The 22,341-nt window shown below is 40.9% G+C and overlaps 2 protein-coding genes across 2 annotated transcripts in view; one reads left to right on the top strand and one right to left on the bottom strand.

The window, feature by feature from the left end:
* Nucleotides 1-1,983: 1,983 nt before the first annotated feature.
* On the bottom strand, nucleotides 1,984-4,879 carry dctn3 (dynactin 3 (p22)). Its single transcript, XM_079568820.1, has 7 exons — nucleotides 4,715-4,879; nucleotides 4,039-4,123; nucleotides 3,794-3,880; nucleotides 3,631-3,714; nucleotides 2,417-2,475; nucleotides 2,280-2,339; nucleotides 1,984-2,163 (listed from the first exon to the last, which is right to left on the bottom strand). The coding sequence occupies exons 1-7, from the start codon at nucleotides 4,802-4,804 to the stop codon at nucleotides 2,077-2,079; spliced, it is 552 nt and encodes a 183-aa protein (XP_079424946.1). The 5' UTR covers nucleotides 4,805-4,879; the 3' UTR covers nucleotides 1,984-2,076.
* A 1,254-nt stretch (nucleotides 4,880-6,133) lies between these two features.
* The window catches only part of atg5 (ATG5 autophagy related 5 homolog), a 43,115-nt gene continuing 26,907 nt past the window's right edge, over nucleotides 6,134-22,341 (top strand). Inside the window, exons 1-5 of the mRNA XM_079569892.1 lie at nucleotides 6,134-6,334; nucleotides 8,018-8,145; nucleotides 8,356-8,434; nucleotides 8,575-8,737; nucleotides 11,386-11,480. Of these exons, the coding sequence (XP_079426018.1) occupies nucleotides 6,227-6,334; nucleotides 8,018-8,145; nucleotides 8,356-8,434; nucleotides 8,575-8,737; nucleotides 11,386-11,480 (573 nt within the window). The 5' untranslated portion in view covers nucleotides 6,134-6,226. The remainder of the gene's footprint in view (nucleotides 6,335-8,017; nucleotides 8,146-8,355; nucleotides 8,435-8,574; nucleotides 8,738-11,385; nucleotides 11,481-22,341) is intronic.

Genomic DNA, 22,341 nt, shown 5'->3' with positions numbered 1-22,341 from the left:
CTACACCAGGGGTAGGCAACGTCAGGCCCGCGGGCCAAATCCGGCCCTCCAGCACAGAACCTCTGGCCCTCAAGATTATTTTGGCTACTACCAATGCAAGAAATAGTGTCAGTATTTTAAAAATGCCCTGTGCAGAATATCCCACTTGGTCCTACAGTATGTAACGTTAAACAGTGATTTTCAACTGGTGGGTCGGGGCCCAAAAGTGGGTCGCGAGTCTATAGGAAACTTTTTTTTTCAATATTTTCCCTCTGAAACTGCATGGAATTTCAGATTTAAAGGCATATCTACTGCTTGTTTAATAAAAACACAATATTTTGTACGATATAAGACAAATAAAGGTTTTATTTGGGTTATTTGGGCCTGCCATCCGAGGGTAACGTTGGGTCCCGACTTGGGAACCACTGATGTAAAACTTTGGCGTTTGCAGAAAAAAAGTTCTTTCCATGGGCTACAGTGTTGAGGTTCGACCCTTGGTGTTTTGGCGATGATGAAAATCGTCCCGCCTCACCGCAAACTTGCCCACCCCTGCACTACACTGTATTCCTTATTCATTCACATTCTTCTGTGGTGATAAGCAACTATTGTAGCCACAGCCGCCCTAAGATTACGGTGTAAATTATTGTCCCCTGCATTTGCTGGCAGCTCGTGAGCCCATCTACTTGAAGAAAATGCTACTTGAGGACTGTGAGTAAGTAAGTTTGAGCAGTAACAAAAATTATGAGAAACAAAAAGGAAATTTCTGCAGAAAACAATGTGAAATGAAAAATATGTAAAAAAAAAAAAAAAAAATACATAATTCTTAAGTACACTGTCACACCAGTCATATAGTCTGGCATGAACATGTCCCCACCAACATTTCACACCTTTTCCCATCTGACCATTTACATTTGCGGCAGTAACTCCAGCTAGAGTTCATACTAGCATTTTTGGGCCAAATGCGATGATGCATGAATATTTTTAAGCCCTGCTGTTCCCACAGTCATGGGTTTAGGGGACAAAAGCTTAACATTGATATGGGCATGTTAGGCTTACTCTTGGACAGAGTACAGTCAGCATCACAACACTTTTCGTGTCAATCGCGGGGTGAATATTGACATCAAACCCTTGACTGTAGTCATTATTTATTTACTCCATACTTGTTGGTAAGCTACTATTGTGGCCACAGCAGCCCTAGGGTAGATTGATGGAAGCGAGGCTACCAGTCTGTGCCATCGGCCCCTCTGACCACCACCAACCCCTCACTCACACACTACATTCATTCTGGCCTATTGTACATGTTTTTAGTGGAAGGGGAAACCGGAGTGCCCAGAGGAAACCTACACTGACACAGGGAGAACATGCAAATCCCACAAAGGCTGTAAGTAGGCCCAAAGTAAGAGTACATATAATTCATTGTAAACATTACTCTGCTACATGTAAAAAGCACCGTATGATGAAACTCTAAGACGTAGTTGCTTCAAAAAGTTACTGAATGTGACCGAGCACTACCTGCCTCTGGACTTTTGTTTTATTTTTCCTTCAGTGTTGGAGCAGTGGCCAACCATAGTGCAGTCCTTGGGGACCATCTAAAAACTGTTTTAAGACTTTTTACATAACTGTTTCATGTCAGGGGTACTTTCTAGAAATTACTATTGTGTTTTGAGGATACAAGTACTGAATCAAAACATGAAGCTTAATTTCTACAGATTAGAGCAAACAAATTTGCTTTATTTGTCCATGTCATGTCTACAACCAATGTGCACAAGTGTGAAGGTGCAAATGTCCTCATCAGTCTTTAATACGGCAAGATCTTCTGTAGACGAGGGTTAAAGGTAAGCTGCATAGAGCCGTGCCTCTTTCTGTGTGTGTTTTACTGTGCTCAAACTTCACTAGATACAAATACAACTTACTACAAACTGAGCAGCTTTAAAAAGACAAAAAAAAAGAGAGGAATTTTAAACTACTGCATTAGTAACCAAATCAAAGCCGTCTCTCAGTATCTTCCTTTATTAAAGTGGTCAGTCATGAGGGTAAACTGTGGTCCTAACAATATTAAATAAAAGTATAATGTGGATTTAGTGCAGTTATGGGGCGTCACTCGACCGGCCGGATCCCTTTGGCCTCCTCCAGCGTTCGCAGCGTCTCTTCCCACTGGGTGAACTGCTTCGACAGCAAGAACATCTGCAAAACACAAAAATAATCCATCATTGTTACACAATTACACTTGTTTCTGATGCCATTGTGACAGTCCTTTATGGCAGAAGGATGAACACAAAAGAAGCCAAACAGATGTGTACCATTTTGTTGTATTCCTCAAAGAGTTTCTTCACCTCCGCAGCCTGAGCCTCACTTTGGTCCTGTCACAGAACAAAACAACACATTAGTTAAGCATGAAAACATTTGTGCTATTTTGACACAGATGTATTAACCTTACCTGTTGTTTGATGTGGATTTGGGACAGACGCTGAAGTTTTGTGGCATGTTCTGGGACGTCTACAAACAAGAAAAGTAAAAAAAAACTCACATAAAAAAAAGTCACATGGATAAAAGTATTAGAACCATCCAGCTAATCAATGTTCTGTGAAGACTGGCTAGAAAATGGGCACCTTGTTCTTGGGAAGGAGGTGCAAAGCCAGATGCAGGTGGACACTTTATTTCTGACAGTATATTTATTGTGTGTGCTTTCATATTAGCAGTGCCCTCTGCTGGAGTGTTTTATTACTACACCTCAAATCAACTGCCTTTTAAGGGATAAGTTAAGACTTTATTGATTAACAGAAGTTAATACCCCAAGTTTCCAAAATAGTTTACAAACCTGAATAAAACATAATATAGGCCTTTTACAACAGTGGTTGATGGATTAGGACTCGGGATCCAAATTGTTGCCAAAAATGACTATTATTATTGATTGTTTATGATCAGTGCTTGAATCAACAGAACTCTATGAGGAAAACTGTATAACAGCGGTACTCAAATGTGGTCCTCAGACCAATTTTTAATGGCCCTCACACTTGTTGATTCCACACAATTAAAACCTCACAAAATGAAATTTTATTTTGAGATAGAGCTGGGGTTATAGTTCCAAGCTTAAATAAAGGCATGTTTATACCTCTCATAAAGGCACCCCCCCGGGTGCTGGGTGAATGTTTCACTGCACGGGCCACCCCTGCTGTATAACATTAATATAATGCTGTATCCACTTTTATCCCTATGAAATTAATATTTTTGTTTTGGTTATGAGCTTGTCATATTCGGTTGCCCTGTTTTTGGTGAGGAATCAGCAATATGGTATAGTGTTGTGAAATATTTTTCAGTGGGTCGCGAGCCTTTCCCAGGAAATACTTCTTTCAATATTTATGCTGACAAAGGTGAAAACACTACTTCAGTCTGTTAGAATGACTGGTGCCGATGTTGAAATCAATAATTATTGGGCCTTTTAATTATATTTAACACAGATTCAAACTAAAGCGTTTGATGGGTTGGAATAAAAATAATAATAAAAATAATTGAGTCCTGGCTTCCTATTAGAGATAGTAGGTCCTGAAGACAGGAGAGAACCACTGAAATAAATGACTTAAGAAAGTATAAAATAGGCCCTTTAATGCATGTTTCTATTGAATTACAGTGTACAACCACACTTTGACATACCTCTGATGTAGTTACTGTCCAACATCGGCTGCAGGGCGTTCATCTGCTCCAGTGAAGTCGCCTGAGAGGTCAGGAATTCCTCCTCTGTGACACAGGAAACACATCTTTAATCTCTCTGTAAACCTTAGACATGACAAACTTGGCTGAGGCTTTAGGATCGAACCAGCGAGGATGAACTCCAGCTTCATGGCGTCCGGGACAGAGATGTGGTCCGTGAACTGAGGGTCGAGGTACTTCATCAGGTCCTCAACTAGAAACAAATACGAAACACTTACACAATGTTGGCGATCACTAAGCACAATCTACATCATGATCATAAACCTCAGAAACAAACTGCAAAATTACATTGAAATTAACAGTGAGCTTAATCTGGTTTCAGTAAGGAAAGAAATCATAATTTAAACTGACTCTTTTTGTGCAGGATCTTGACTCGTTCTCGTTTGTTGGCTGTTGTGGCCAGAGCTGCCTGGATCCGTGTGATCGACTCTGCACACTAAAGGAAGCAAAATCACAATAAACATGTCAAGGTTTTACAACAAACAAACTCATACATTAATTGTGCATATTAACTATTAACATAACTAAAGTATATCTGCTGCTTTAAAGAATAATACATCGAGAAAGGTCTGTAAAAGAATTCTTCCTTTCTACACTGTTGGGATTTCAAGCAGAACAGAATACTCCTTGTTTGATTTTCAGTGGTTTTGTCATATGATGCTGTTGAAAGCCTTGGGGCAGTTATTTAATATCTATAACTGGCACATGAGTCGATCTGTGCACTAAAATAATGAAACACTCTTATGGCATTCAGTTAAAGCAAGCTGTAACACAGAAACAATTGATACACAAAATGCTATAATTGAAATCAAGCCAAGTTGAAATTTATTTGATCCTTTTCGATCCTTTTTTGTTTACGTGTTAATGAGTAAATACACAAAATTGCACATTTAATTGATGCATTACAATTGTAGACTTTAATCCATCTTTGATAAGGGCTTGTATTTACATGTTAGGGCGTTGACAGCGTTAGCATCGCGGAGCTAACAACAGCTAACAAGTCAATCCTTTCCATTTTCAAACCAACCTTGACGGGCTTCCCACTTTTATTCTTCTTTTCTCCGTAGATACGACTCTCCAGCGCCTGCAGCCGCATTTCCAGGTCGTTTGTATCCATTTTTGAGCAGATTTTTTAGCAGCTAAATGAAAACACAAAATAAGCAGCGGCTTCGTACGTCATCCGTAATCGACGTCGCGGGCCAATGACGACACGCGTGTGTTTTTCCGGTAACAGCAGCGAGCTGGTATATCTTTCAGGAAGCTAAGCCCAAAACACCGATAAAAGTGCGTATTTTCCTTTCTCTTTTCCGGTGATGTCCTTGGATTGTGTAGTGTTCAGAAGGAAAGACCTCGCACTTTCATGTTTCACTCATACCTCCTGCTTGTAGGCATTATTTCTGGAGATAAAGCAAGCCCAGTTAGCCTGCGAGCTAACGTCAAATTCAGCTTTACCTCTGCGCACTTTGACAGATACAGACAGTCACGTAGAAATAATGTCCAGGAATATAATCCAGAGCAAAATAATCAACACAGATAGGCTGTGATTTTTGAATAGGTGCGTGTAAATTGAGAAAAGTATATATAAAATACAAAACATGAATGCAGATTGTTAGAGCTTTCCTACTTGTTGTACTAAACATTTCGATATAGTTTTATTGTGTGCTTGGCATGGTAGATTGTCAGGGGTATGTGAAGAATAAAAGCTAATTTAGCAAAATCCTCAGTAAGATTTGGTGTTGTAAGATTAACATTGTGTTATTACTAACATGTAATAGATGTCCTCTTTGTTAGTGTCCACTTTTCTGTCAGTCTGAAAAGACATTATCATACCTAACAAGTTGTTTCCAACATAGATATAGTCTGGTCTAACCTTTTATTTACAATTTCTGGGGGGTGTAAATTTCCCCACGATACAGTGAGTAGTATCAATACAGCTCACGAACCGATGTTTGCTGATATTAGATTACAATACAGAGGTTTGTGATCGATATCAAGCCACATTCTGTTCATTCTTTTACTGTGAGCTCAGAAATGAACTCATATCCAATTATAAACAAAAAATGGCGTAAGAATTTGGGATTTATTTTTCTGAGTTAGATTTGTAATTCGTAGAAAAAACAGACACACCGCAAGTAGCATTTGAGAGAGGGCCAAAACATGAACTGCTAAACTAAAACCGGAGTCACATTTATTTCAGAACATGTTTAAAAAGGCCTGAACTGCAGGACACTGGAAAATGTGTTGTTGTTGTTTGCATAGCGCATTATATATCTGTAATAATTTGACCTTTTTTTTATTTGGCCCTAGCGCTGTGTTAACTTGGCCAAAGCACAACACAAATGTAAGCCAGATAGCCAGTTATTCTGAAGTACAATGTGATGAGTCTTTCAGCCCTTGCCAGCGCTCCCCATAATAATACTGTCTTTGTGTTTCTGCATTGGCAGCGGCAGCGGCAGCCTCCCGGGTCTCTGTGAGTATTTTGTTTTTGGAGGCTGCCTGACTCTCTGCATGTGCCGCTGTGAGGAGCCGAGGCTGAACGATGGCAGATGACAAAGACGTGTTGAGAGACGTGTGGTTCGGACGAATCCCCGCCTGCTTCACCCTCAACCAGGACGAGGTCACGGAGAGGGAGGCCGAGCCCTATTACGTGAGTACAACTTGGTAAATACATTGATGTACTGAAAGAGGGCTCGACAATATATCGCCATGAAATCATTAATGCAGTGGAATATCCTTGTCATAAGAAGTTGCGATATATTGACAAATCACTTTGCTCTTCCATGACTTGAACTGACACATCTTGCTAATAGAATCTGAAACATAAAGACCTAGTGTTTTGAGTCTTGTTTTGACAATTTTAGAAACTTACTGCACTTTCCCCACATTAAACACATTAAAATATAGAAATTATGACCAGTACGTAGTCATTTCATACAAATAAACAGAATTTATAGTGTTTTCTGCACAAGTTGTTCTTCCTATGATCAAACTCCAGACAATGCTCTGAACCTCCCCTGGAGCTCCAGGTGCCCCACAGGCTGGGAACCACTGGCCTGGATCATGATCACTTCATACGGCTGGGTTATTAATCTGTATTTAATCGAAATCGCAATTTCTGCTTTGTTCAATCTCAGTAATCGTCATGGGTCTTGTGGAGAAACAGCACCTAGTGGAGTTTGGGTGAAACAAAGGAAGAATTTTGTGTATTAAGTAATGCTGGAGCTGTGATTTGTGCAAAAGCTAAGTCTAAGTTCACAAATCAGCTACATGTATTTGATTTTATTATGAGAAAAAATTGAGATGAATCACTATGAGAAAAGACTAATCGTGATAAATGTTTTGACTGTATCATCCAGCACTATCACATCAGGTTTTAAACTGGGTCTAAAATTGAGCTAAATTGGACTAAATTATGTCTAAACTTGGTAAGGTAAATGTATTTAGTGAAAGTTGATTTTCTTCTTTGCCAAAAAGACCAGCGGCCGAACCTCCCAACCAATTATAAATCAACTAATTACAGTATTTTCAACATTATTTAGACTCTAAAGGTGCTAGAGTTGTTTGCCATTTTATACTCACCACTGCCACCTCAGGTCTTATGTGTAACTGCAGGTTCTATATTAAGCTCGTACATGACTGCACTCAGGACCCGAAGTAACAACTTTTTGAGTGACAGTGCAGGATTTTAGAGGCAGTTGTGGTGAACAGGTCTGGGCCCTTTCGACACATTAATACATGGCTGGAACATGTAGGGGGAGGAAAATACTTAATTTTAACATTTTAAAACTCCGTAAAGTCCCTTTAACATGTATTCGATCTTTGTAGAGCCGATTATTGCCTTCGGGCCTGGTGTTTCCGTGATCTTGGTCTAAACCATGTCAAATTCAACATGCATTACTCAATGAAACAATCTTTAATAAAAATGTATAAAATTAATATGCAATTGTAGATGATCCTGAGTCCTACTTGAAGGTCATTAGTGGTAAACCACAGACTGAGAACCACTGGACTAAGGATTATATTAGCAGCGTAGCTAAGTCTAAGTCCATCCCTGTTCTCTTATGATTGATTGGAGATTTTCTTTGTGTTGATGTAACCAGCTGTTGCAGTTCACAGTGGTTGTGTGTGCTGAGACAGGAACCAATACCCCTGCGGTGTTTCATTAGAAATATCCTAAATGTTGTGCATATTTTATAGAGAATGCATTCACAGTGTGTCTGAGAAAGGTTGGAAAAGTCTATGATGTATTGACAATATGGCCCCTCTTTGCAGTATTGCAGTAACTGAAATTCCTTTAACGTTGTGCCTTTTGACCTTTGGTTTCCGGCAGCTGCTGTTGCCCAGAGTGAGTTACCTGACGCTGGTCACCGACAAAGTGAAGAAGCACTTCCTGAAGGTCATGAAGGCGGAGGACGTGGAGGAGATGTGGTTCGAGTACGAGGGAACGCCGCTCAAATGGTAAGAAACAAGTCAATTTCAAAAACAATCCAATAAATCCACACATGCATCAAAATCGAGCAGTCGTCCATTATTACTTTATGTGTAATTATGTGAAGGCATTCACAGCATGAAGAAAGTGACGTGAAAAACATCTGCTGAATCCTGTCTGCTTTAGATACAGAAGGATAATCCAATATTGTTTCTTATAAAATCAATTTTTATTTGCAGGCATTATCCCATCGGAGTCCTTTTCGATCTCCACGCCTCCAACACCATCCTGCCCTGGACCATCACTGTGCATTTTAAGGTCAGATTTTGGACCTGAACATTTGGAAAGACTAATAATATTGACTCCTAAAAATGTCAATGCCAGAATTCATCACAATCTGAGCCTGAAGTGTTTATATAAATGTATATTTTAAATTCCCAAACGTTCACATTTTCCAGAACTTTCCGGAGCACGACCTTCTGCACTGCCCTTCAAACTCGATGATCGAGGCCCACTTCATGTCGAGCATCAAAGAGGCCGACGCCCTCAAACACAAGAGCCAAGTGATCAACGACATGCAGAAGAAGGACCACAAGCAGCTGTGGATGGGCCTGCAGAACGGTATTCCTGCAACAGGACCGAAACACGACTGAAACATCACTGAAACACGACTGAAACATCACTGAAACACGACCGAAACACGACCGAAACACGACCGAAACACGACTGAAACATCACTGAAACACGACTGAAACATCACTGAAACACGACTGAAACATCACTGAAACACGACTGAAACATCACTGAAACACGACTGAAACATCACTGAAACACGACTGAAACATCACTGAAACACGACCGAAACACAACTGAAACACGACCGAAACACGACTGAAACATCACTGAAACACGACTGAAACATCACTGAAACACGACTGAAACATCACTGAAACACGACCGAAACATGACTGAAACATCACTGAAACACGACTGAAACATCACCGAAACACGACCAAAACACGACTGAAACACGACTGAAATATCACTGAAACACGACCGAAACACGACTGAAACACGACTGAAACATCACTGAAACACGACCGAAACACAACTGAAACACGACCGAAACACGACTGAAACACGACTGAAACATCACTGAAACACGACCGAAACACGACTGAAACACGACTGAAACATCACTGAAACACGACTGAAACATCACTGAAACACGACCGAAACACGACCGAAACACGACCGAAACACGACTGAAACACGACTGAAACATCACTGAAACATGACTGAAACACGACCGAAACACGACCGAAACACGACTGAAACACGACTGAAACACGACTGAAACACGACTGAAACACGACCGAAACACGACTGAAACACGACTGAAACATCACTGAAACACGACCGAAACACAACTGAAACACGACCGAAACACGACTGAAACATCACTGAAACACGACTGAAACATCACTGAAACACGACTGAAACACGACCGAAACACGACTGAAACACGACTGAAACATCACTGAAACACGACCGAAACACGACCGAAACACGACCGAAACACGACTGAAACATCACTGAAACACGACCGAAACACGACCAAAACACAACCAAAACACGACCGAAACACGACCGAAACACAACTGAAACATCACTGAAACACGACCAAAACACGACTGCAACAGGACCGAAACACGACCGAAACACGACTGCAACAGGACCGAAACACGACTGAAACATCACTGAAACACGACTGAAACACGACTGAAACACGACTGAAACATCACTGAAACACGACCGAAACACGACCGAAACACGACCGAACCACGACTGAAACACGACTGAAACATCACTGAAACACGACCGAAACATGACTGAAACATCACTGAAACACGACTGAAACATCACCGAAACACGACCAAAACACGACTGAAACACGACTGAAATATCACTGAAACACGACCGAAACACGACTGAAACACGACTGAAACATCACTGAAACACGACCGAAACACAACTGAAACACGACCGAAACACGACTGAAACACGACTGAAACATCACTGAAACACGACCGAAACACGACTGAAACACGACTGAAACATCACTGAAACACGACTGAAACATCACTGAAACACGACCGAAACACGACCGAAACACGACCGAAACACGACTGAAACACGACTGAAACATCACTGAAACACGACCGAAACACGACCGAAACACGACCGAAACACGACTGAAACACGACTGAAACACGACTGAAACATCACTGAAACACGACCGAAACACGACCGAAACACGACTGAAACATCACTGAAACACGACCGAAACACGACCAAAACACAACCAAAACACGACCGAAACACGACCGAAACACAACTGAAACATCACTGAAACACGACCAAAACACGACTGCAACAGGACCGAAACACGACCGAAACACGACTGCAACAGGACCGAAACACGACTGAAACATCACTGAAACACGACTGAAACACGACTGAAACATCACTGAAACACGACCGAAACACGACTGAAACACGACTGCAACAGGACCGAAACACGACTGAAACATCACCGAAACACGACTGAAACACGACTGAAACATCACTGAAACACGACCGAAACACGACCAAAACACAACCAAAACACGACCGAAACACGACCGAAACACAACTGAAACATCACTGAAACACGACCAAAACACGACTGCAACAGGACCGAAACACGACCGAAACACGACTGCAACAGGACCGAAACACGACTGAAACATCACTGAAACACGACTGAAACACGACTGAAACACGACTGAAACATCACTGAAACACGACCGAACCACGACTGAAACACGACTGAAACACGACTGAAACACGACTGAAACATCACTGAAACACGACCGAAACACGACTGCAACAAGACTGAAACATCACTGAAACAAGACTGAAACATCACTAAAACACGACCGAAACACGACTGCAACAACTTGTAAAGTGCAAACCGTTGTTATTAATGAAACTACAGCAAGTTTGGGCTTTGACCAAATCACAGCTTATTATTATTCATTAATTGGAAAACAAATCTCTATTATATGCGGCCCGTGACCCAAAATGAGTTAGACACCCCTCACTTAGTGCATGCTAAAAAAGTGATCCAGCTTCGTGGTCCCGTTAAACCCGGAGTTAACCCTGAACTTACTTCGCTGACTAGGACTGAAACCCAGACTAAACCTGTCATTTGTATTTTTCTCCAGATAAGTTCGATCAGTTTTGGGCGATGAACAGGAAGTTGATGGAGTTTCCTACAGAGGAGGGAGGCTTCAGATACATCCCCTTCAGGATATACAAGGTACTGCACACATGCGCCAAGCTGTGATCTCTTTTCGAAATAGGTTCAGAATGGTTTTGATATTTAATAGTTCAGGGCCACGGCATGTTCCCCCCGTGTCTGCGTAGGTTTCCTTAAGGTACTCCGGTTTCCCCCAGCACTCAAAACATGTACATTATAGTGTATTTGACAGTGAGTGGTTGACGGTGGTCGGAGGGGGCGATGGCATATATTCCATCAGTCGACCCCCAATTGTCCCACATAAAGCACTTTGTCCTTCCTTTCGTACTTTTGCTCATTTTTTCCACGAAATCTGTTTTATTTGTTTTCTGAGAATTGAAGTTTGAAATGTTAGTATCTTGACAACTTTATGATTTAGACCTAATTCAATCAAATTCACAAGGCGGACGTATTGGCCTGTGTGTCCAGCAGAGGGCGCCAAAGACTGTCTGATGGTGCAGATGTTTTTACTGCATCACAAAAGCTCATGGGTGAAAATGAGTTGAATCGAGCTGTGCAAGTCCAATAAGTTTATATGTTCTGAGACTAGTTTTGAGTGTTTGTTGCTGATTTAAGATTTGTTTTGAAATAAGTAAATTAAATGTGTTGATTTAGAACATTGTGCAAAGAAAGAAAATACTTGAGGATCCCTGAGCTCTTCATCCGACTGACATTCACTGTTTATTGCAACAACACTTGATGACTTAGGAATATGCAAAATTTCAGCTTTAGTCGTGATTTTCCTAGTTTAGTTCCATTTTAGGCTTGTTTTAATCCTAATTTAGTAAGTCTTGTAGTAAAAAGAAGCATATGACTTGTCTTGTTCAGGCCTAGACCCTGCAGGTGAGGGAATGAATACATTTAGAGGTATCAAATTGAAACGTTTGCTGTAGATGACTGATATTACTGATATAAATATGAGACAGAAACAATGTCATTAGTTATTATGGTGTTTATATGACACTGAGAAATCTGCGTCATATAAACATCCATGATCAAATAAGGACACCCGGCTTTTCATATTTAAGCTCTGTTCGCATTATATTTTTGATGACAACACGGTGAAAATATTAAAAGCATAAATGTGTGGCTTATTGCGGGGCTTGTTCTTTTGAATGCCCACTTTGAGCTCAATGTTTTGCTCATCCTCTACATCCTGAGCCACAGCAGACGACGGCAGATTGTGGATAAGTCGTTACCTTTACCCGTCCTGGGGCTGACTGTGCCACCGACGCGGACCAGGCCGCACTGGGTGAAGGTTTGAAGCCGGGGCTGGTGCGAGAGAGTGAAGCTGATGGAGTTCACCGATAGTTAGTGGAGGAAAAACTTAATCCGTCTCTGTGTTGTGGTCGACTCCTCTCTGCGTCCGGAGGAAAACCAGCCGCCTTGATACTGTCACAGTTTTGCATAAATCCACATTACGATTCTTCTTTCCATCTTAAAAAGACTATACAGAGTTTAAAAATGTTAAACTTAAGTATTTTCCTCCCTCTACATGTTCCAGCCATGTCCCGACCTGTTCACCACACCTGCCTCTAAAATCCTGCACTGTCACTCAGAAAGGTGTTAATTTGGGTCCGAAGTGCCGTCATGCACGAGCTTAATATAGAAGGTGCAGTTACACGTATGACCTGAGATGGCAGTAGTGAGTATAAAATGGCTAACTTGCATCCAGCCCCTTTAAATATTCACTACTTTCAGTTTTTCTCTCTCTTCACTCCAGAAACAGGAGCTCTTCGGACTCGCCGCCGCCGCCATGTTTGTTTACTATGAACGCCGCATGCGCAAGAAATGGGAAGTTTCTTAAAACCGGAAAAAAACGTTTACATGCTGTTATATCCCGGTTACTGACGGTAAATCCCAGCCAGAAGATCCGTGTTTCTCAAAACCGAGAAACTGCTATTTTGGGGTTTTTATAATCGGGGAACTACATTTATATGATCAAAGACAAAGCCCGAATATTAAAAACTCCCGATAGTAACCGGGGAAACTCGAGCCCTTGTAAATGCACCAGTTTGGCTTTACCCAAATCTAAAAGCTTCTTAACTAGAGAGTGTAACAGCGTAATGCCGCATTTGAAAGCTAAGAACCTTTTTTGTTGTGTTGTTGCCGCGTTTGCCACATTTTTGAAGAGTTTTTGTCATGTTTTCATCTTTTAGCTTTTAGTTTTGAGCAAAGCCAAACTGGAGAAGATGTGCTCGGTTCAGGTGGTGGTTAAGGGGTTTAGCGCGGCCTGTAAAGTCTGAACAGGCCCTAAGTTCTGCACATGTGCCTGTATATGTCTCCCGTCTTTTCCGGTGGCTGTCTCCCAGAAAGGAAATGACCATATTTGGGCGACAGCGTCGTCTCGGTCGCCTTTCGTGCTCTGCGTGGATACCAAACATGTCAATAATTATGAATGAAGCAATGCCATGTAATTACTCTCTAAGTGATACTCAACAAGTTTTGAAAAGGCTGTTCGATCTATTTTACACTCTCACGGTAAAACTAAGATGTGTCAAAGATAAATATATCACAGTCCTATTTGTAACCTTCTGATTTATTTGATTTACTTTTGCAATCTTGGTGATTTCCACAGAAGGTTGCAGCAGCGACTCTGACTCAGTGCTGTCGGATACTTAGATACAATAATCCCGCATTAAGTGTTTCCATCGATTCAGTGTGTTGTGTCTGGATTGACAGGTCGTAGCACTTCACATGCTCAGGTTGTGTAATCGTGGCTTTTCATGATATTTTCTGCATTGTCAGAGTTGGTTCGCCTCCAGATCCTACGCTTCGGCTCGTCTCGACAAGCAACAATCAAAATGTCATAGAGTTTCCATTGGATTTTAGTTGAAGATAAGGTTGACTGGAATTGTCTATTAGGAAATGTGCCCTCTGCTTTTGACTCATCTCTCTTTGGGTTACACCTTACCGGACTGGTGGGGCTTTACTATCAATATTGGAGCTTGCTTTTGTCCTGGTTTTGGTTTGTAGCAGTGGTCAGTATCAGAGGTGGTCTAAGCTTGGTTGATCAGGTGACTCACTCAAATGCGGAAGCCTCTCTCAAATCCCTTATCATTCAGAACAAACTATATAATTTACTTACCCGTAGTTAACATAGTGACCATGAACCGATCGGCCTGTCATTGGCTTCCCCTTCACTCTGCTTCTGGTTCTCTTTATGGTTATTGATCCAAATGTTTATAGGTTCTCATAAACAGTAACAGCAAAGTTTCCAAACTAATAGCTTCACTACATCAAAGTTTTCTCTATAAGGCATTAGGGCTGAAAGATATATCGTTATCGTATCAATATCGATATCGAGATATGAGCAGTCAAGATATCAATATCGCAAAAGAAATCGTGTTAATATCGAAATATGAACATTCAAAATACATAAATCGAAAAAGCAAGATATAAACGATGTAGATTTTCATCAATTAAATGACACTCTTTTGCATTATGATCTCTTATGATTGATTATTATTTTTCTGAAAAATGCTTAGTTTTCACCTAACCCATAGGTATATCGTATCGCATCGATGTCGAGATATCTGGCATGAATATCGTGAATGAATGAATATCATTTTGTCCATATCTTTCAGCCCTACTGGGCACGGAGGCGTAGCTGAACCATTGACAAGCCTCTCCCGGCACCACGTTTTTCAAGCTCTCATTTGCGAACTCGTTCCTCTGTGGCCATCAAGCTTTTAGCCCGTGATTAGCTCTGTTTTGTTGTGTTTTCTAAGAGTAATTCCGCTTCTCGCTCACTCCAAACTTAGTTTCTGCTGCTCAATTAGCCTGCAGTGCCCTCTAGTGGCAGGTGAAAGCATTTGAATTGTAAAAAAAGGGGGGGGGGGAATCTGACATTAGTCGCGCACCCCCTGCCAAACTATGACAAAAAGTGTGACTTCTAGTCTGTAAACACAAGTTAACTGAGAGGAAATATTTTTTTCGTACAATGTATCATAAGTTGGTAGCATTTTCCATCCCACAATGTCTTGTATATGGCATGTTTGTGGATCCAATCACTGACAAACATTTAGGCCCAATACCAGATGTAGTTTTTTTTTTTAGTAGTAGAATAAATACATTTTGTCCTTTTAAAACCCTTTTACAGATGGTGAACTAGTATTGAGTTGTGGAACATGTTTCTAAACTCATCCCTTTGACTTAGACTTAGAAATGTGTTAGTAAAGTTAGGAAAGAGTATGATTAACAGTTTCGAATGTGCCTGCTGCTCAGTCTTTTATTGTTTGGAAGCGGGGAAAAAATCAAGTCCTTTAAGGTTTTCCGATTTGGATAATTATTTCTAAACTGTTCCTCTCACATAAAGGCGAAACCTTTTGTACTCTGGTCTATTCTCGCGTAGCGTGTGAAAGCTTTCGTCACCTACGTCTTCCGGTAACATCCTTGTTTATGTCTAGACTTGTTTGCTTCTATTTTCAGCGCAGCCTTTAAGACAACTCGCAGTCAAAACAAAGCCCGGCCCGAACACGTTTCTCCCGTTTTTATATTAATCACCGCATCTTCAGTCACTCAATACCCAGTCGTTTGCCGCCACACACCTCTTGAGTCAGGTGCAATTCCCTCTTTTCTTACACCAACACAAAACACAAGAACATTATGTAACCAAATGCCCACCTGGAAAACATTAGCTGGTCGTGATCGAGATGAAAGGGGAATAACGCCAAACTTTGAGTCAGATTGCGGGGAGTTTTTCAACATAAGTTTTGGGAAAAGGCTTCGGATTAGTTTCAGGAATAGCTGGTGAAATAGATCATGATGTCACGAGATTCCATTGATTTATTAACAGGGTTGGAAGGTTTCTATGGTAGAATTTGCCGGAAAGGCTTTGTGTGGCATTAGCATGTTCTTAGCGTGTCCAGGTGGGTTTCCTCAGGGCGTTTCAGTTTCCCCCATCAACCCAAACATGTACAATAGGCTCATCCTACTGCTAAGTGCTCCTGACCATGAACTCAGCTAAAGATCGAGAGGCGAGATCTGGATCTAGGGCGTTCTGGTCGCCCTCTGCTCCTCGTCCCAGCAGCTCTGAAAGTTGATTTTGACGATTAATCATAATCTTGAAAGTAATTACTAAAACTATCCACAGGGAGTTTGGTAAGTTTTAGAGGAAACCAGCCCAAACTGCTGTGGGAGTGATCGGCGGGTCTCGCTCCGGGGCTCAGGTTCTGCTATTTGTTTATGTCAGCCAGCCTGGGTTTGTCCCTGTTTCAGAGCATGGTGTCCTGCACTGTTCAGCTTCTTTCCTCTTCCTCCTGTGCAGCTCCCTCCGCTCCACAACAGTCTTTCACCGTCTTCTGAAGAGCGTAGCAGACAAATATAATCTGTCTTATTCTCCAGTGAGCGACCATTAGTCAGAACAATAGTAGGGATAGAAGGCTAGTGTGGCTTAGCTACGAGTCTTGCCCAGATACCTCCTTCCTTGTTTCCTAGTAGGCGGCACGGTAGCACAGCGGTTTGTGCTCTCGCTTCACAGCTAGAAGGTCCGGGTTCGATTCCCACCAGGGACGGGGCCTTTCTGTGTGGAGTTTGCGTGTTCTCCCCATGTCTGCATAGGCTTCCTCCGGGTACTCCGGTTTCCCCTACCACTAAAAACATGTACAATAGGCCGGGATGAATGATGTGTGAGAGTGAATGCATGGTGGTGGTCAGAGGGACCGTTGCGACAGCGCTTCTGTCAACATAGCTTACCACCACCGAGTATGGAGTGAACGTACAATTGTCTCATGTAAAGCACTTTGTGCCTATGGCGCTATATAAATAAAGATCTTCTTCTTCTTCCTGTTGCGCCTCTTGTGACACCTCCACTCTGCTCTACTCTTCTTGTAGGTCTCAAATGTCTTTAGCTCATAAACGGTAGCTAGTATTTAGCTACAGTCATTGTAGATGTTGTTTGTTTCATGTAATTTTAGCTGTAAAATAACAACAGATTCCTTTGAATAGAGTATATTATTTTTATTGGGGCTTTTTTGGGGGGGGGATCAATAATGGGGTCGCGATGTCCCGTACTTTGGGTATGGCTATTGTATTTATTTCACATATCTGCCCCACTGTAGTATTTTAACAACTCATCGTACAGTGCAATGGATTTAACTAATGTTACATGCTTTCTTTCAAGGATATTTTTGGCCCGTAGGCTTTAATAGACTGGATGAAGTGAGGGGAGACATGTGTGATGCAAGTACATGTGAATCACTGCATTTTGCCTTGAAATATTTCTTAGAAACGCACAAGTTAGACTCACTCTCTTTCATCTTCAATGTGGTGCTCTTCTTTCCTTTGTGCATCATGACCAGAAGCAGGAAAACTCTCGAGAATCCTTGTCACTCTCAAAGCCTGCTGATTTCTCACAGTATTTCTTGCTCAATTAGGAATTTCCACGGTGAAAAGTTTTATCTGGAAGCCTCAGGCACATACAGTTAGGCCATTTGTTAGTGGATTTAAAAGCAAAATGCAGTATTAGTTGATTTGGCCTTTGATCATAAATCTTTCTATCAAAAAAGGATCTTCAATAGGGTTTGGCAATGACCTGCGACCCACTTTTGGGTCTTGACCCATCATTTGAGAACCACTGCGAGAGGCTGTGAGGTTTCAGGAACTGTGGGCCCGATCCTCGCCTGGCACAACAATAGTGTTGCTCAAGAAGAAGTTGGACAGTCTACAAACTATTTCTCCCGCTGTGAGTTAAACACTGTCCAGCTCCTGAATATCCATGCCTCCGGTTTAGTATTGAAGAGTACGGGGCAAACTCCATGCTGCAAAAAAAAAGGAAATCAAAAGTCTGTAGGAGGTAAAGCTTGGCAAGGACCACTGCTGTCCAAAACATCGCCATGGGAGTTTGATCCTGAAGAGTAGTTTACAGCAACTGTTAGGTGCGACAATGAAGTATATTTTGACCTATGCGGAGTAAACCAATCAGACAGGCGATGGGATCCCTGCACCAGCCTTCAATTTGCGCTGTATTGTTGTTAATATACTTATTATTCTCCTCAAATGTCATCAAACCCAGACCTTTATAATCCCACACATTGTTGTTGTTCAACCGCACCATTTGAAGATTCCTCAAGGCCAATTCATGTTTGTTCTAAACCAAGGCGACAACTTGTAATTCTTGTTTTTACTTTCATGTTGTGACTTGTACGCATTATTGCTTGCGTAATTAAATGCCGATTCGGCCTAAATTTATTCACAACTATTTTTACGACTTCAGAAAATGATACTTTCCCAGCTTCTTTGTTGTCTTAACCGCACCATCTGAAGCTCTCTCTTATGGACAATTCTTTCCATTTTTGTGCCAGACCAAGACAAGACAGCGACCATCCCCAAAACGCTCGTAAATGCTTTTGTTTTTACTTTCACATGTTTCGGCGCATAAATAACTCGGCAAACAAAGGACATTCCTGCGTCGGGCTGTAAACTGTTCCTCTGTGAAGTGGCCGAGTGCGGCCCTATTTGGGAGCCGGCAGACATGCACTGGAGCAGCTGTCAAACCGCAGAGGCGCAGACGGAGCTGGCACTTTGTCACGCCTCGATTGAAAGTTTCCATTGTCGTTTATTAGACGAGGTTTTCTGTCGGAGTCGAGGTAAAGGTTGGAGGTGTCTAAACCTGCTTTTGGGACACGCTGCAATTATTTTTTATGTTATCAAATTCAAAACAATGTGTGTGCATGGAAAATACACTTTATTAGCAAGGACTGCGTGGGGTTGGATCTTGTTGTGGGGTTGGACAGCCCTCTGCTGGTGGTTGTGGGAATGTTTAAAGGGATATTTCAGGATTTTTGACATCGGGCCTCATTTTTTTGTAATTCATGCAGTTCTTATATTTGAAGAGTTACGTGGCGCTAGGCTAATGCAAGGCTAGCACATTTCTATGGTATCAGCTAGCCTGCATTAAAAACAGTCTGACCCGCTCCACAGTGCACCTGAGGCAAATCACTTATAACACCAGACTAACCATATAAATGTCTGTGTCGATAGAATGACCTTGCATCACATGAATGAGCCCATTTTGAGGGACTATTTTCTAGCAGATCACTCCACCGCTACATAGCTTATACAAATCAAATCAAATCAAATCAATTTTATTTGTATAGCGCTTTTCATACATGTCATGTAACACAAAGTGCTTTACAGATTTAAAAACATTCTCTCACACCCACTTCCTTCCAAAAAATAAAATAAAAATAAAAATAAAAATAAAAAAACAGACACATTGTAGCATTCACACTCCCCCCACCCACCTCCCCAGAGACACACCGCACAAGCACACAATACACACTCAAGGTAAAACAGTGGAGATTATGGACAAAAGGCTAAGATAAGGCTGGGTGCAGATAAACCAGGTAAGGGAACACCATCTAAGGAGCCGTCTGCATCGGGATATACAACCACGAAGCTGATGCTGCTCAAATATAAGCTATTTTAAATGCAAAATGTTTAAAATTACTCATTTATATGGTTAGTCTGGTGCACTGTGGAGCGGGTCAGACTGTTTTTAATGCAGGCTAGCTGATACCATAGTAATGCGCTAGCCTTGCACTAGCCTAGCACCACGTAACTCTTCAAATATAAGAACTGCTTGAATTACAAAAAAAAAATGTCTCCAGAAATCAGCAACACTCTGGATAGACTAGGAAATGAGGCCCTATGTTAAAAATCCTAAAATATCCCTTTAAGGCGAGCAGAGGCGGGTAGTTCTCAGTTACACTTACTCAAGTACATGTACTTGAGTAACGTTTTGAAGAAATTGTACTTCTTGGAGTAGTTTAAAGGCACACTGCGTAACATTTTGGACTATAGTATTGCCATCAATACAAAACCTGCTCCTAATGACCAGCTCAACACAGAATATGCTTTTACTGCAGTGGGTAATCAAAAAATGGCTTTGAATGAGGACCTAACCTATTCAAATGTCAAATTCAGCTGACTTTAGTCACATCTCCACAGAGACAAGCTGGAGACGTACCCACTCCCGGTAAAGTTACGTCACTTCTTAAGAGGGGTGAGCCATTCACAGCAAAAGCACATGTTTGTACATTCATGAGATATTTTTTAAATGATAAAAACATCTGTCATAAAATAAATGGTTGTATTTCAATTTTATTTATTGGATGAAATTCTACACAGTGTGGCTTTAATTATACAGTACTTTTTACTTTTCCTTGACGAAAGTATCTGTACTCTTACTATTGAGTAAATATTTAAGCGGCAAATGCTTCATTTTGATCTGTTAAACAGATGTAGCTCGTCTCGTGTTCCTTGTTCTTACGCCATTTTCTTGGAATTTTCTTTGAAAATATTACGAGTTCCACATGATTTTATGTTTTGTTTCACACAATTTATGGTGTCATTGAAACTTGAGTAAAATTATCTTGTCGTTACTCTCAAGTAAATATTTTGGCTACTCTACCCGCCTCTGAAGGTGAGACATTTTAGCTGTTCCTTAAAGGAACAGGCCACCGTTTTTCCATACTGAGATATGTTCTTACCTGAGCTGAGACGAGTTGATACGTACCTGTCTGGTCTTTGTGCCCGTGGAAGAGTTTGGTCGCTTCTGACTTCACCCTGTTTGGAGCTATAGGAATACATTGGGAGAGGCTAAATGCTAACAACATCTTTGGTCGTTTTGCGTGACTGAGGGCACACACAAAGGCCAGACAGGTACGCATCAACTCCTCTAAGCTCAGGTAAGAACATATCTCAGTATGGAAAAACAGTGGCCTGTTCCTTTAACATTTTAGTTTTAAGGTCAGAGTTTGCTTTCTAGGCAAAAAAGGCAGTGATCCACATGCGCATTGGTAGAAGTTACTAAAACATCTCAACTTTAGCTCCTACAGACTGATTTTTCCAGTCTGGGACATATCAATATTTTAAACGTTTTTTTTTTTTTAGAGGGATTTTTTAATATCTATAGCTTCGAACCCAAAAAAATAAATTTTAACAGATATTTCTCTTATAAATAGCTTATTCAAAAACTGAACAAGATCCAAAATCTTTAACTGGAAATAATAAAAATAAAATAAAATAAAAACATACATTTAAATATGGCTCTATCCATTATTTAGATTCTTTGCCATTTTCATTTTATATGAAAAATTTTCCTCATATGTATCAGTAATCTCCAGCAAAAGTTTCAAATCAATGTTTCTACAATATATATACATATATTTTTGTTTGTTTGCAGTGTCTCGCTTTAAAAGAATATACAAGCTATTGTTTTGAGTTATTGGCATGTTAACATACCAATGGCCCCGGGGTAAATGCAGTTTGAGACCAGAGCTGTTCAGACCTGGTCCATACTGTAGACATTTCGGGTTTTACCTTTGACGCGACAAAATCCACAAAATACGAATCAGAACTCTTTCTGTAGAAGAAGAAGCAATGACCAATCTACACCGGATTACTCAAAACCGGTGAGCTTTGATTAGGGAACGATGTTATAACTTCACTTGGTTAAAGGCTCCAGAAAGTCGATGATATGATTATGTCCTCTTTTAAACTTGGCTTTTTAGTTTAAGTGTGAAAGTGAAATAATCTCTCATTAAGTGTTTGTTGTGTTTTTTCATGGCCAAGATTAATTGCAGTTGGGTTGTAATTGCAGTTTGACTGGTTTCAATGAGCAAATCACGAAGGATGAGAGTGTTTAGACAATGTCCTCTGCAAACAACTCTATTTCTCATGTTAGTGGATTATTATTGTGTATAAAATCTGCTAACACTTAAGGAAAGCTGAGCAAGACATGGAGTTAATTGACTGATTTGTGCTTATTAAAGATGACAGTGTGAAAAATTGCTTAATCCTGCTCTTAAATGTGTTTGATTCTCGTGTTAATCGAGCAGGACATATTACAGTCTTCTCTTTTCTCGAGTTTTGATTT

This window comes from Gobius niger (genome assembly GCF_951799975.1).
Source record: "Gobius niger genome assembly, chromosome: 13".
NCBI lineage: Eukaryota > Metazoa > Chordata > Actinopteri > Gobiiformes > Gobiidae > Gobius > Gobius niger.
Note: the sequence above shows the minus strand (reverse complement) of the source record. Positions and strands in the feature narration are given on the sequence as shown.